Here is a 15,262-nt window from a genome sequence, read left to right on the forward strand (position 1 = left end):
TATAAAGACCTGATGTATTGTCAAAAATACTATTTGAAGATTTTTTTAAATATACTATTTACGTTTCATTTTACGGACACATACGAAACTTTACGCCTTTAACAGTAAAATAAAAGAAAAGTCCACAATTCCTATTATTCTAGTCAGAAATACCTAGCCCTTTCAATTTCGTGTCAGCTGGAACATCGGGAAATAACCCCACCGTTTTAATTAACGACGTGGCCTATATTTAAAGTTGGTTTCATACAAATGCTTTCAGCTTAAACTCTACTTGCTAATGACGTCATTTATTAAAAATAATTTGACGTTTAGTTGCAAGTATGTGAAAAGATTAAGTTTTTTGTAAGATGCAGTAAAAGAGCGTGCAGTTCATCTGATGGTAATGCTGCCGTATGGACAGTGACCAACTCCATACAGAACAGGGATCGTTCTACTCTAAGGTAATTGAACATTGAACATTGCCTTACCATTCCTGAGGAATAAGATGGTTCCTTTTGTAAGTTAGCCTAAGGATGTTAGTCATTTTCGAGATTTAGGACATAATTTTGTATATGAACTTAAAGCACATGACACAAACACCTAGAGCTAAAAATAACTTATTTTTTATGTCATTGTCTTGCCCAGAATCGAAACTGGAACCCACTAATAAGTCGGTGTGTAGTCTATGAATTGTTATCGAGCAAAAATAGGCGTGGCAGCGACGTCACCACCGTTAAATTGTAAAAAGTTTAAGCATTGAAATTTTATTTATTCGTTCATTTAAAAATTTAAAACTTTACTTTTAAAAATCCGCGAATAACCAAAATGTATCAAAAGGAAAGTAAACAGACGAGAAAGAAGTGAAAGTGAATCGGAAATCTGTAAGGCTTTAGTGAATCATATCTTGTCAATTTTTGGGCAACTTTTTGTTACTCGCTTTTCATTTTTAACTCTCGACCTTTAGTATTGTTCCACTGCTGGGCTTGAAAGAGAAAGATATTAGTTAGCTTCTCAGCTTAGGAAGGCTTCGAATTCTCGACATTCACTTATGGTTTTCCAATGTTATGCGTGTGTTAGAAATAATATGATTGGTTAAGGAAAACATCATGATAAAGCTTACATTTTTGAATGTTTGTTCAATAAAGGTTTTTAAAGGTGTGTGAAGTCCTACTAATTCGCACTTGGCTAGCGTGGTGGACTATGACCTAACCTGTAAAACGACGACCGTACCAAATAATGAGTCGAAAAATGTTAAAAAATAAGGCTGAGTTTTCTCTAACATTTATGAAAGGACCGAGGTATACACTAAACCATGGTGGTAGACAATGTCTTAACCCCTTTGTAAGGATTAATTAATTAGTAGGACAGGCTTCAGAGAAATAGTGTAAGAAATACACCTAAGTTTTCCTTAATATTTTCATTGTGTTGTACAAATTTACCCACACTGGGTCAATATGGGTAACTGGGTAGGCTACAAACCATTCAGAGGATACAGCCAGTAAGGCTAACTCACTTTCAACTGCCGAAATAAAGAGTGACCTTCAAAAACGAAAGTGAAAGCAGCGCTACGAAACTGAATTTCTTTCAATACTCATTTGTGAACACTTTATATTGGGTCTCCTTGTGCTGCTGTGGACGCTATGAGGCTTTCGTTTTATGTTATTTTATTATTATCAGCATTTAATAAGCCATATGCTTTAAATGTTCTTTTGTTAGGATGGAAGGATTTCAATGCTGGCTGACTGACACAAGACTATATTAGTCCTCAGAAGTGGCAAATCATTTATTTTACTTCAGGTACAACCCTTTTCTATATAGAGTTGGTATAGTCCGCGTAAAACTGCTAGTCCGCTCTGAATATAGAAATGAATCGCGTCGCCGTAGCAAATTGTATTACACCTGCTCGCAACATAACATATGTCAAATTTTAATAGTGACGTTACCATCAGATGGACTGCAAGCTCGTTTGGTACTTACAAAAATATGCTTAAAAGTAAATAATAATAGTTTTCTTAACATCCGGTTGCTTTTAGCATATCTCGTATAATGTGTAATAATAATTATGACATCGATCACTGCTCTCGCCAGCTTTCACGTGAGATTTTGGCAGTCCAACTTTCACTCAACGACGCTGGTGTAAGTGAGAGGATGGCGCGGGAGCGGTCACTCTTGTGTTTGGTGGTGATTTTCCATCAGACTTGTGTTATGTCCAATAATGTTATTTTCCTTTAGGTGGTCGGTCTTATCGATAGGTTTAGGTATACAATGTTGGATAATAATTTATTTGATAGTTATATACTTTTGGGATATAAAAGACAGAGTTAATGTTAGTACCATCTACCAATCAACCTCCAGGCTAAGTAGGAAACTTGGAAGGCGGTGTTTACATGTTTAATTAAATTAGGGCACGATTCGGTTAACATGATGTCATCTTTTGTTTTTATTTGAACTTTTTAGGCTATTATTATAAGGCTATTATTATATATGTCATATGATGTAGAGTCAAACTATTTACTATGCAGTTTCACAATTGAACAAGATATTAATGTTCTTTTCGATAATTTTGGGTGTAAAAATATTTATACCAAATCTTACGCTTATATAATTGAAACATAATTAACAAACATGGAATAACAAATCATATAATTGGAATATCATCATTAACTATTGACTTACGAATGAAAATCATCACTCCCACACTGATTACTACAATTGTAACCAAGGCGTATACATACAGTCACATAACCCACACTCGCTACCTCTTATAACTTGGGGCTCCTCTATTGCAGCTGTGTGCGTAACGTAATCTTGCGTAACTGTCGCCTGCGCTGCGCACGCGCACGAATACTGATTCGTGTTTCGGCGAATTGTGCTGTAATTTTGTAATTTTAATTTTAACTTTGGAATTTTTGGTTTCGTTTTGGGGTTTCGGGTGTGTTCAATCGGTGCATTGTTGTTTGAATTGTACTTTTTTTGTTTGTTATGATTTTTCTTTTGTTAAAAGTTGAGGAATATTTTTTAAAATTGAACAAATGGGGACATCATAAATAATTATTATTAATAATGAGGAATAGTTACGTCATTTTATATTGGCGATATTTTATAAGCATTGAAAGCATAATAAGTTTATTAACTTTTAAAAAAGGAGGTAGAAAATGTACAGTTTCATAAAATTTAAGAAAGCTGACGAATAATGCGTGTAAAAACTGCAATTCTGCATTTTTAAACGTCTTTAAAATTAATGACCTTGAAATTTTATTCGCGATTTTTAATCTTTTCTATAGTAATATTTTAAGTGAAGAATACGAAGAAGAAATCTTAAACAAAAAACAATTTAAACATTAAAAAAAAATTACACCAAAAATATATTTTTTTTGGAAATTCTCTAAATTTGTTATATCGAACTGGGCGTTGTATACAAAATTAATGAAATAATTTTAAAAATTTCAATTGAGTTTACTCAAATATCAAGAACTGTGAACCCTATACTAATTTAGTAGTGAATTAATGAATCATTCGCCTACACGTCGTAACATGACGCGAGAAGCACTGACTTAACCGTTTATAGTCTAAGTAATGAGCTTATACGATTTTATATACAACTAGTAGTAGTAGGCCCGAGCATTGATACTCCTGAGGTGAGTTCGGATGTTTTAGTCAAACACACCCTTCAAACTATCTACATAGAACTACCTTTTTATTTAGTGATAGAACACAGCAGCGCTACACTGCTGTTATAAGGCAGAAGTAGAAGTGGTAATGCCAAACCGTTCAATAAGCGAAATGTTCTTCATTTGAATATAATTAATATGAATTTTATTAAAATTTAAAATTCATTGAAATTTAAAAATAAAGATTATTAAATTTTTAAATCAATTAAGATTTTAAATGAAACAAATTTTAAAAATACCTAAATTAATTTTCAATTTCAAAATTAATTCACTATATTAGTTGAACTTAAAATATATTATTTTAACATTCTGTGCAAATGTAAAATACTGCTACATCAACTATTTATTGGATATAAATAGCAAGAAAAAATATAAAACATAGCTGTACAACTATAATTTGGTTCATAAAACCATAAATAATTTGAGTACAAAGGATCATAGTTATATTACATGGTAAATTACTAGTAGGTATCTGTACTTATGAACCATTCGTCAACATAGTAACATGATGCCACTGACTAGACATGATGATGATAACTGACTAGTGCGTTTATTCTAGTGATGGGCTTATATTCTATACACATATCTCTATCGCTGCTGTGTTCTGGTTTGAAGGGTGTGGTAAGGGAGCCATGCTTTTCCAAGGCGTTCCAGCTTAGTTCTCAGAGGTAGCGGGGCATCTGTAGCCGATCTCAGGTAGGAATTTAATCCTGTCTGGTTGATTACAGATGTCCATGGGCGGCAGTAGCCACTTACCATCAGGTGGACTGCACGCTCGTCTGCTACTCCTATGTTATAAAAAATATGCATTAACACACTGATACCGACCAACGCGTTTATTCTAGTGATGTGCTTATATTTTATACAACACTTTAAACGTCACTTCATTTGTTTCTTTTAAATAAAGAATGGCATTTTTACCTCACTTATATGTATTAGTGGCAAGCTTTTAAGCTTCATCCCCTATTCAGTTGAGTAAAAAAATAAATAATGATATTTTCGATTCACTTTCAAGATTGTGAAATAAGCTTTCAAATCTCAACAGAAATACCTTACTAGAGCGCGAGCAATAGGTACTATACGAAAACCTTTGTTTTATAGAAAATATATATTCCCAAGTTATGGTTATTGCTAAACTTGTACTCTTTAAAAGTATTGTTAAAACATTATATCCATATGCTCATGTATATTTTATACAAGCAGATCAGAATTCATATTAAAATATTAGACTAAATATTGAGAAATTGTGAATTATTATATTGAGATTGGGTGGGAGGTTGAAATTTTAGAAATACTTATAAATATTTTACGCGAAAAATCCTAAACAATACAAAAATGGATTAATTTGAATTAGGAAAATAACAAAATTATCCAAATAAATTTTCATAAGAAATATATATTTCAACCCCTTTATATATTGTAATATGTTGTTATACAAGAAATCCATACATCTATAACAGATATATTTTTAATATAGGAAGCAATGACCAATGACCCCATTATTCTGCCAAGAAAACTGTCCCTTGCATATAGGCCATTCAGGGTATTGTCGTTGCTAAAACAAGCTAGGCTATTCATTTCCGTTGACTTACATATGAGGGAATACTTAGTCCTCAGTGGCAACGCATGTGATCTTCAGGTTGAACCTGCTCTATATGGAGATGGTTACAGATGTCCATACCTTGACCACTATTTGCTACTTAAATTTAAAAAAAAAAACTATTTTTCTATCTACAAAATACGTAAATTTGTAGCAGTTTTCGATATCTTATATATAAAATTCTCGTGTCACAATGTTAGTTACCGTACTCCTCCGAAACGGCTTTATCGATTTTCACCAACTTTTATATGCATATTCAGTAGGTCTGAGAACATAGCTACATCTATTTTTCATACCCCTAAGTGATAAGGGTTGTTCACCCTTAAAATTAATTTATTTATATGGAAACAAAACGTTTGTCGGGTCAGCTAGTATATAATATAAATGTACACTAAATGGCGTAAACAAACATACAATTGAATGAAACCCATAAATATTAAGTGTGGGTTTACATAAGATATATTTAACTAATCTAGAATGCCTTTAGGAATATGTGATTACTCTGTCAATGCTTAGAGCTTCAGAACTTTACACTGACTAAATTGAAACGCTTCAAGCTTCTTACTTTATCCTTACACCTCAACACTGCGAATTTAGTATCTCTACAATATAAAAAGTAAATTTCGTCATGAACTAACTGAAAAGTCTTTAAAACGACTTACACGCTTATATCTCTTCATACTAATAGTTTGAAAGTCTGAAATTCATTAAGCTCGTGCTTATTCACGCTTATACTCATGACTTATGACTTATAGACTTAAAACCAGCATACGCAATGCAACAGACGACATAATCAAAGAAGGAACAAAGAACGAACCTACATAGCGCATCAAAGTGAATGACATAACACAAAACGCTGTATATAACGCCATACATAGAAATAAAAGTAGTGTTTTAGCTTGGGACACCTCACTGGCCATGCGGGATCGATTCAGAGCATGCGCACTGAACAAGCGCTCCCAACCCTCCCCTCCACTCGGCCGTACCCCCACTGCAACTGCACTCAGTGCACGCCGGATCGCGGTTAAAAAAACTCCAAAAATAAAACGCTGTGCGTCGAATATCTAAAATGACCGCACGCCCGGATTCCAATCGCGCGATCTTCTAAGCATACCCAACGCGAATGACTAAAAACTATGAAGAGGAAAAAACGGGAATCGGGACTCAACTCAGTTAAACCACAACACCGGATACTTACCGACATTATTTGAGATACATTTAATCACAGTTTAAACCAAATTTATACGCAATATAATCACAAATCTTAATAGTTCAATCACACTAGATCACGTATCCCAAGCCCAAACCTTGTAAACGAAATTTTAGACTGATGTTAAAATCCGAATAAGTAGCTGACAAATTAATAAACGTTACAAATTATAGTATTTACATTAGTTGACCATTTGAGAAAGTTTATATATAGATTATTTATACGTAAGTAAGTGATAAATGCAATATAGTAACCGGGGATCAGTGTAGCCTTAAAATTTTTTACGGACGAACGATTTTGACATTTATAAGTGTAGTGTTTGGTTTGTAAGACATGGATCAGTGATACCTGGTCCGGGAGGGCCACCATGCTCAACATGTTCGATATGTGGAACTCTGTAAGCAGCAAGTTGGAAGCGCAGAGCAACCAACAGAGCCAGCAGCCACACACTTCAGGTGGGAGCATTAAAGGTAATTTCAATTATTAAGGGAATAAGATAAAAAATAGCGCGGATACAGTCCATGTAAGTCGTGGACATCTGTGATCATAGGAGGCTGTTGTTGAGGACTTGCCACGTGTTTTTCAACCTATTTTCGAAAGTAGATCATAGTGTTGTAAGCGAAATAAGGTGTGGCTATGGTGAAGTGAATACACGAAAAAGCAGTGGAAGTGTATTTTCAAAAATTATGAAAATTAGAGAAATAATAATCGTAAGATTAGATTAACTATTGCGTAGATGTTAAAAAAAATAGTTACGAAATATCTCGATTTAGACGAGCAGTAAAAGTTAGTAATTTTTCAAAAAATATGCAAAATCGCAAAACAAAAATCTTACTCTCAAAATAAGGCCTGGATAGATTTTAATGAAAAATAGACATGAAATCTTTCTATTAATCAAAATTTCAAATGAATCTTATTAAAATGAATTAATTTATTTGAGTGCTACGATGTCAGAGCGACAGACAAATGCTTCTTATAATATAGAATGGTAAATTTACTTATAAACAGAAATGAAGAAAGTTTTAATTATTATGTTAATTTAAATATTTAGTACAGAGTTAAATATTTTTAAAGATTTTGTTTAAAACAAGGCTTAGTCAAAGAATACCTTCAAAAACATATTGTAAAAATTTTCAAGATCTTCTTACAAATAATTCTAAAATTGCTATTTACTTTATTAAATTAATAACGTTAAATAAATTTATCTGAAATTAATGATATTGCCTAAATTTATTTTGGCGAATACAGCAACACTTAAAACGATTTAATCTATACATTTCATATAACTTAATACAAATACTTTCACATCATGAAAACAGTTTTCACAACTTCTACAAGTCATAAATAACGTACTTTATTCTTTTCTAAACATCTACAAGAATTCTAAAACCTAAAATTAAATGTCCCTCGCCGTCTCAGAATGAAATAAAATGTAAATTCCTATTCAACGGAACACAATCTGACATTTCTTTTAAATCTCACGCGGAAGGCATTCACAGTCACAGATAAAATATTGCGTGAGCGAAATCTCATAAAAATCATTTCTAGAAAGTCCGCCCAAACTTCCTTTCCGGTATTAATACGTATACATAATTGTTTCTCATTTATAGTTACGCAAGAGTTACACGCCAAAGAAAGTGGCCAATTAAAATTCGGTAACTGGGCATGCATCTATCTCTTTTATGAATAAAATGACGCAACGCTGCTTAAAATGTAAAGATGTGTTGTTTTTAGAATACGGATTTAATTAAGAGAAATGTAAATGACTTTAATTTTGCTTATAACTTTCGAAAGGATGGTAAAGTTGCAAAAACAAAACGTGAAAAAAACCAAAACTTTATGTAAAAGGATTGTAAAATTTTAAAGGTAATTAATATGCAATATCAAAACGCGACTTTCGCGCGTAAATGTCATTCATTTCACGAGCCGAAATTCGCGGTACATTTTAATCTGTAATTGACATTTCGAACGCACTTTCTTCGGCGCGATATTTAAAACTTGTTCAGCCAGCAACTTAGGTCGCATTTATATTTATAAAAAAGTATATATTCGTATGAACACGTTATAAAACCAATCGTGTGGAAGTACTTTCACACACAATAGATTGCACATGATGATCGGAACATTTTATTATTGATATAAAACGACTAACATATTTATTACAGGCAGAAATACTTTGTATCCAGCTTTTTTCTAGTATCTAGTTTAAAAAAACGTGATATTAAATGGGACGAATTCTATAATAGATTCGTTGCCTTTGGAGTCTAAGTTGATCCCATATAAGTAAGAGTATTACTACACTGTTGAAACCAGTACGCAGCGCTACATTGTTGCTATAAGGCAGAAATGCTTGATGCCATGGCAGACAAACTACAAAGAAGATTCTAGAATCTTTATAGATTTAACTTTATATCACAGATAAATAATTTTATTTCAAAAAAGTATCTCTATTTGTAATATCAATTGCTGTGATAATCTATCCGTCTTTCTGTCTATTTACAAATAATATTTTCGAAATAATCTATCTTCATATTATCATTTGTAATTCCTAAAATTAAGCTCATTCGAAGCTTAATTTTTGCATCATACTTCATAAAGCCAAAAACCTGAGAAAATTTGAAAATACTAAAATGGCGTCTATTTTAATATCTTTCGGGTTAAATAGATGGTTACATAGAATTAACCCTATTTTTAATTTGACTAATAAACTTATCCTGAAAAGCCTGCATCGATTTTAACATTATTTTCACTTAAAGATGAATTCCAAGGACTTTACAGATTAAAAACTTCTATCTATCTAATTTATCTTTATATATATATTTCTTATGTGCGTGTGTATGTCACTGAACTCCTCCTAATCGACTGGACTGATTTTGATGAAATTTGTTGTGTGTGTTCAAGGGGACTTGAGAATGGTTTAGATTCACAATTTAGTCTGTGGGAAAAGGTTTTTTAATTAATTTTTAATTCGTAAGTAGTTATAGAATCGGAAACTATGCATTTGATCAAGTGATGATCTTTAACAAAGTTGTTGTCCAAGAGGCCACGAGGGTTTGGGAGTTGGTAATACCAATTATTGACAAATGGCACCACTGTCATTCCAATGCAGGTACAAATTTTCCGTTTTATGTATGTCATGTTATTTCTATAAGATGCGGGCGAAGCCGCGGGCACCACTAGTACTCTAATAAAAAGAGCGTGAACGCGAGCGTCACCGCGAGCGGCATAAGAATTACGATGCAGCATTTTGCATGCCACAACCGCTACCAAATCTGGTTTCTTTTCACGTACTCGTTGCGTAACTATAAGGTGGAATAACAGAACTGGTTTGATATTAACAGTTTTATTATTCGTGAATGGAAACTGGAACGGTCCTTTGCCCCTCGTTTGCGAAATTAAAAAGTTTGTTTGTTGTCTATTGCCGTTTCGCGGTATGTTGGGAGAAATAATTATTTGTGTGGAATTCTTAGGGGCTAACGGGAATAAATTTGAATGTTCTTTATTTAAATTTAAATTTCGTTTTACGCAATATTATTTTGTAATAATATTAAGCTTACGAGTATATATAAAATTCTCGTGTCACAATGTTAGTTACCGTACTCCTCCGAAACGGGTTTACAGATTTTCACCAAATTTTATATGCATATTCAGTAGGTCTGAGAATCGGCTACTATCTATTTTTCATAAGTGATAAGGGTTGTTCACCCTTAACATTTTTTATTTATATGACACAACGTTTGCCAGCCAATAGTATTTTTATGAAGGAATGAGTTGTTTATACAATAGGAGTAGCAGACGAGCTAGCAATCCACCGGATGGTAAGTAGCTACTGCCGCCCATGGACATCTATAGTCAACCTCAGATAAGATTAGAATTCCACCAAAGCTCGGCCATAGATGCTTTGCAACCCAAGAGGAATAAGAAACGCCTCCGATAAGTATGTCTCCCTTACCACACCCTTCAAACCAGAACACAGCAACGCTTAACACTGCTGTTATAAGGCAGAAATAGGTCTAACGGCGATGCTTTTGGAGTTGAACGACTAAAGGTTTTACCAACTATACTTATTAAACAAATATTAAGGAAAATCCATAATTAATGCAATTTCGACACAGCAAAGCAAACTGGTAAGCATTAAAGTGTATTGTACCGAATCATATCCAGTTGAGGCAGTCTGGAGTTATGAGGGTGTGACAATCAATGTTTAAAACATTTATAGTCCGCGCCAAACTGCTAGTCCGATCTGAATATAGAAATGAGTCGCGTCGAATAGCAAATTGTAGATATTAGCGGGACGAAGACAGTGCGGGACCCCCCGGCACCCGTCCGCTGCCCACTCTCTCTAGCAGCTTGGCGCGGACTATACCACCATTGCTAAGTATTTGGTGGTAGATTGTTCGACTCCAGCAACTTTTTTTTTTTTTTTTTTTGGCGCCCAGATGTATGTGGAAAAAGGGCTGACCCTCTACGGAGAGGGAGGAGGAAAAAATGCATCCAAGCACTTACAGGCCGCGACGGCCGGTGCCTGCGTCGTGTGGGGCTGAATGAAAGGTCCTCCTGAAGGGAGGACCATCCCACTAAAAACTCCTTTAAAGGCATTCGTCCTAGGGGACTCTCGTTGTGGAGCGAGAGGCGCTAGCGGCGCTCCCTAGAGAGCGACCGCTGGATAGATGACACTGAAGGTGTCAACGTATCATGAATAAGACTAGAATCGTCGGGAAGACGATTCTCTATGGAGAGTTGTTCGCCCCTGTGGGCGGCCAGAAGATTCTCCACATCCGTGGAGGGTTTGTTAGGAGCGTCGGTCAAGATATTTCTTGGCCGACGGCAGTTGTAACGGGTAGGAATAGGGGCAGCATTGTCCGCTGCACCCTTGATTAATGGGTTGGAATGATTTTCTGAGCGGTCGAAGAACGCTTCAGAGAATTGTCTGAGGACTTGTTGTATTGGAGCGAGCTCCAGGTCGCGGTGAAGGTCAGCGTTCCTGACATACCAGGGGGCATTAAGTGCCCGACGACAAAAAAGATTTTGTATAACCTGGAGTTTGTCTAGGATGGTGGGATTCGCGTGAGCGAAGACTGGAGAGGCGTATGTTAACACCGGTCGAATGCAAACCTTATACAGCGTTCGCTCATTCCTGGCAGACAACTTGCTGTGTCTACCAATCATGGCGTTGAGGCGGCTCATGTAAGAGCGGGCGGTATGGGTGACCTTAGAGACGTGGGGTCTAAAGGTGAGGCCCGGGTCAAGGGTAACTAACTCCAGCAACGCCACTATTTCTGTTATAACAGTGTTAAGCACTGCTGCGTTCTGGTTTGAAGGGTGTTAAGAAGATATACTTTTCCGAGGCGTTTTAGCGTAGAAATAACCGCTATTATTTCTGCCGAATAACAGTAGTGTTAAGCGTTGCTGTGTTCTGATTTGAAGGGTGCGGTAAGGGAGACATACTTTTCTGAGGCATGCCAGCTTAGTCTGCAGGGATAGCGGCGCATCTGTGGCCGACCTCATGTGGGAATCTGATCTTTCTCATCTGGTGTTGATTACAGATGTCCATGGGCAGCAGTAGCCTCTTACCATCAGGTGGATGGCATGCTCGCTTGCTACTCCTATACTATAAAAAAACTACTTATAAAGATTTAAAAACAACATTAGTTGCATTTCTAACGAAGTAGGTAACAATATTTCGAATTTTAAGTAAATATTAAATGCTGATATAACATTTCGTAGATAAATACGTACAATGTACAGTCAGCATCAAAAGTATAATATATGAGCAAGTTAAGATTCAAAAAATACCTAAAAACATACACGTTCATAAATAGCTGAATACGCCTAGCATCATAATTAGATGAACATCGTAAAGTGGCAAAATCAAATGAACATTAATGTGTCAAAAGTAGCTCAACACCGTATGTGCAAAATGGCTAACATCACTATCACTAATATATGTCATTGTTTAGCTACTTTTGACACTAGTATTCATCTATTTTTGAAACTTTATGACGTTCATCTAATTATGGTGCTAGTTGTGTTCAGCTACTTATGAGCTTGAGTGTATAGGTATTTTTGAAGCGTTAATCTATTCATCTACTTTTGGAGCTGACTGTACATAGGTATCATATTACCAATATACGTTTTAGGCGAAATTTAATATCAATTGCTAATTTGCAATAACTGTTAGGTATCGAAATCGGCTATTGTCGATTCAATTATTCTGCCTACGTGGTTAGTTAGTTTCAAAATGAAAATTGTAGGTATATGCTAAGTAATAAATAAGTAATATCCTAAGTAATATAGTAAGTAATAAATAAATGTATGAAGGTGGTAGAACCCTTTGTGGATCGACTTCTGCGGCACCACCGCCACACCTATTTCTGTTATAACAGCAGTGTTAGGCGCTGCTGTTTTCCGTTTTGAAGGGTGTGGTAAGGGAGACAGATTTTTCCGAGGCGTTACAGCTTGGTCCTCAGGGGTAGCGGTGCATCTGTGGCCGACCTCAATTAGGAATATCTAATCCTATCTGGGGTTGATTACACATGTCCATGGGCGGCAGTAGCCACTTACCATCAGATGGACTGCATGCTCGTCTGCTACTGTAATATTGTAAAAGACCTTACCATTAGGTGGACTGCATGTCCTTTTGTAACTTCAATCTCTTACAAAAACTACGATTTTCAAACGCGAATGCTTCTTCAGTCTACTAATTTAGGTGTTAATTGATGTTTCACGTTAATTGGACTATAAGTACTAATCTAGTATGTAAAGTGTGACTCAACTCTGCCGAAATTTAATATGCAATAAACATATTGTTAACTTTGCTTGGTTTCGCCCACGGTATGAAATTATGGACAATTCTTAGATGACTAAAATACATAGATCACTCCTAACAAGAAAGTGTAATCAGTTTTGAGAATTGAAATTGTTGCGTAAATAAAGTGTTGCCACGTTTCCACGCTAAAATGTTCCTAAAATTTTTGAAAATCTCAATTATATATTACGTAAATTACGTAGTATTAGTTATTTATACGTAAATTTTCTCTAAAAATGTTATTTATTCCCTAAAAATATGATTTGTCAAGAATTCTAAAAACTAATGATATAATCATCCTTTTGTGGCTTCATTCAATTTCGAGGCGGTGAAGTATCTATCTATTTTATTTATCAAAGGGACAATTGAACAAATCTCCTTAATATAAAATGTTTTAGGGTTTCGTAGCCAAAGGGTAAAAATTTAACTCTATTATTAAAACTCCGCTGTCTGTCCGTCCGTCACAGGGCTCTATCTCTGGAACCGTAACAGATAGACACTTGAATTTTTCACATAATATGTATAATGGTGGCCGCTATAACAAGAAATACTAAAAATAAAAAACTGATATAAATGAACCGCTATTTCTCGATGTTTTCCGTTTTATCTGTTGTACAGTAATAGGTAGACGGTTGAACTCTTTATAATGCATACTTCTGTGGCTGCTATGACAACAATTACTAAAAATAAAAAAATAATGAAAATTTGATAACACGGAACCCTTTATGTGCGAATAGGCTCGCACTTGGCAAATTATTTGGTGTCACATCAGTGAAATAGATCTTATATAAAGTTAATTTAGACTAGTATTTCGTTATTATTTAACAACAGTTGGTACTTAACAATTTTCAAAAAGAAATCTGAGTTTATTCAATATCATTTAGGCCTGTAACCTTGATGACCATATTGCAAATATCTATTGTTTCTCTACGATTGAGGTCATTTTCGTTTATAAAACCATTTTTCGTCATTCTACAATTGTTAGAAATTTGAAAAAATAAAATATAATATATAGGGAAGTGTAATTAGTTGAACTTTCATATACATTTTAGCGGAATCTCATAGAATTCTAAATAAATAGGTTTTCAATGTACTAGGAGACCATAACCATAAGTAGACTCATAAAATGAACTACGCCAATAAATATAATAACAATTAATTCCAATATAACCTTATAAAGCCGAAAAAACCTCAACAAAATCCATCATACATGAGCCTAAGTACTAGGAGCTCATAAACATGTGACAGGCGTTACTTTAGTACTAAAGTGCACGAGAAAAAGTTGCCTGGCCAAGACCCATATAGCCTACGTCGATGCATGCGCTCGACTCGTCTTGGTACTAGCCACGGCCTTCATAGTTTGTTGACATCTGTTTTTCTATCCGCCATTTTGTTTGCCGTTTGACCACAGACTCAATATTCGGTACGATGCTTAGATAATAAAAAAATCGATACAGTACCAACCATACCACAGATAAAATATTAGTGTAATCAATAATAAATTATTTGATGCAGTACATACTAAAAATCGTTTAAGTATACAGATAAAATATTTGTGAAATGAATAATAAATTTATTGATTTTAATAAACATAACATTATTTTGTGTTGAGATTAAGTAATTGAATTTAGGTAAATCTCATTTTACGCTACGGTGTGTTACCGATTAACCTTCAAGTTGCTTGGATTAACGCAATAATATCAAATCAATAATTAATTTATTATTATAAAATGTTAAAAACGTTTGATAATTCTATAGTTTGAATTTTTGATTAAATAAGTAAAAAAAAAGTTTTGAATTTGACGCGTAAAATTTGTCCGCTTAATTCTAAATTCTAAAAAATAATTCGTCATTTAAAATGAAACTTAAAATACATTTATCAGCATCAAATACAAAAGTTTTAAATATCATTATTTATAAATGGAACAAATTTTGTTTAACATGAAAATATTTGTATTAATTGCATTCCTTTTTATTTAAATACTAGTGGTGCC

At 34.3% G+C, this 15,262-nt stretch overlaps 1 protein-coding gene across 8 annotated transcripts in view; it reads left to right on the forward strand.

Moving 5' to 3' along the window:
• The window catches only part of Hr3 (nuclear hormone receptor 3 ROR-beta), a 165,977-nt gene that overhangs the window by 39,657 nt on the left and 111,058 nt on the right, over positions 1–15,262 (forward strand). For 2 of the 8 annotated variants that reach the window (XM_073081710.1, XM_073081718.1), the window contains exon 2: positions 6,777–6,930. The exons of 1 other annotated variant lie outside the window; for it this stretch is intronic. In XM_073081710.1, coding sequence (XP_072937811.1) covers positions 6,828–6,930 — 103 coding nt within the window. In that variant the 5' untranslated portion in view covers positions 6,777–6,827. Of the gene's footprint in view, positions 1–6,771; positions 6,931–15,262 lie in introns of all 8 variants that reach the window. 5 more of the 8 variants (XM_073081713.1, XM_073081719.1, XM_073081711.1 and 2 more) reach the window with 4 other exon arrangements.

The sequence above is a fragment of the Epargyreus clarus genome, unplaced genomic scaffold (genome assembly GCF_041222505.1).
Source record: "Epargyreus clarus isolate Ecla_fem2 unplaced genomic scaffold, WU_Ecla_fem_2.2 ptg000016l, whole genome shotgun sequence".
NCBI lineage: Eukaryota > Metazoa > Arthropoda > Insecta > Lepidoptera > Hesperiidae > Epargyreus > Epargyreus clarus.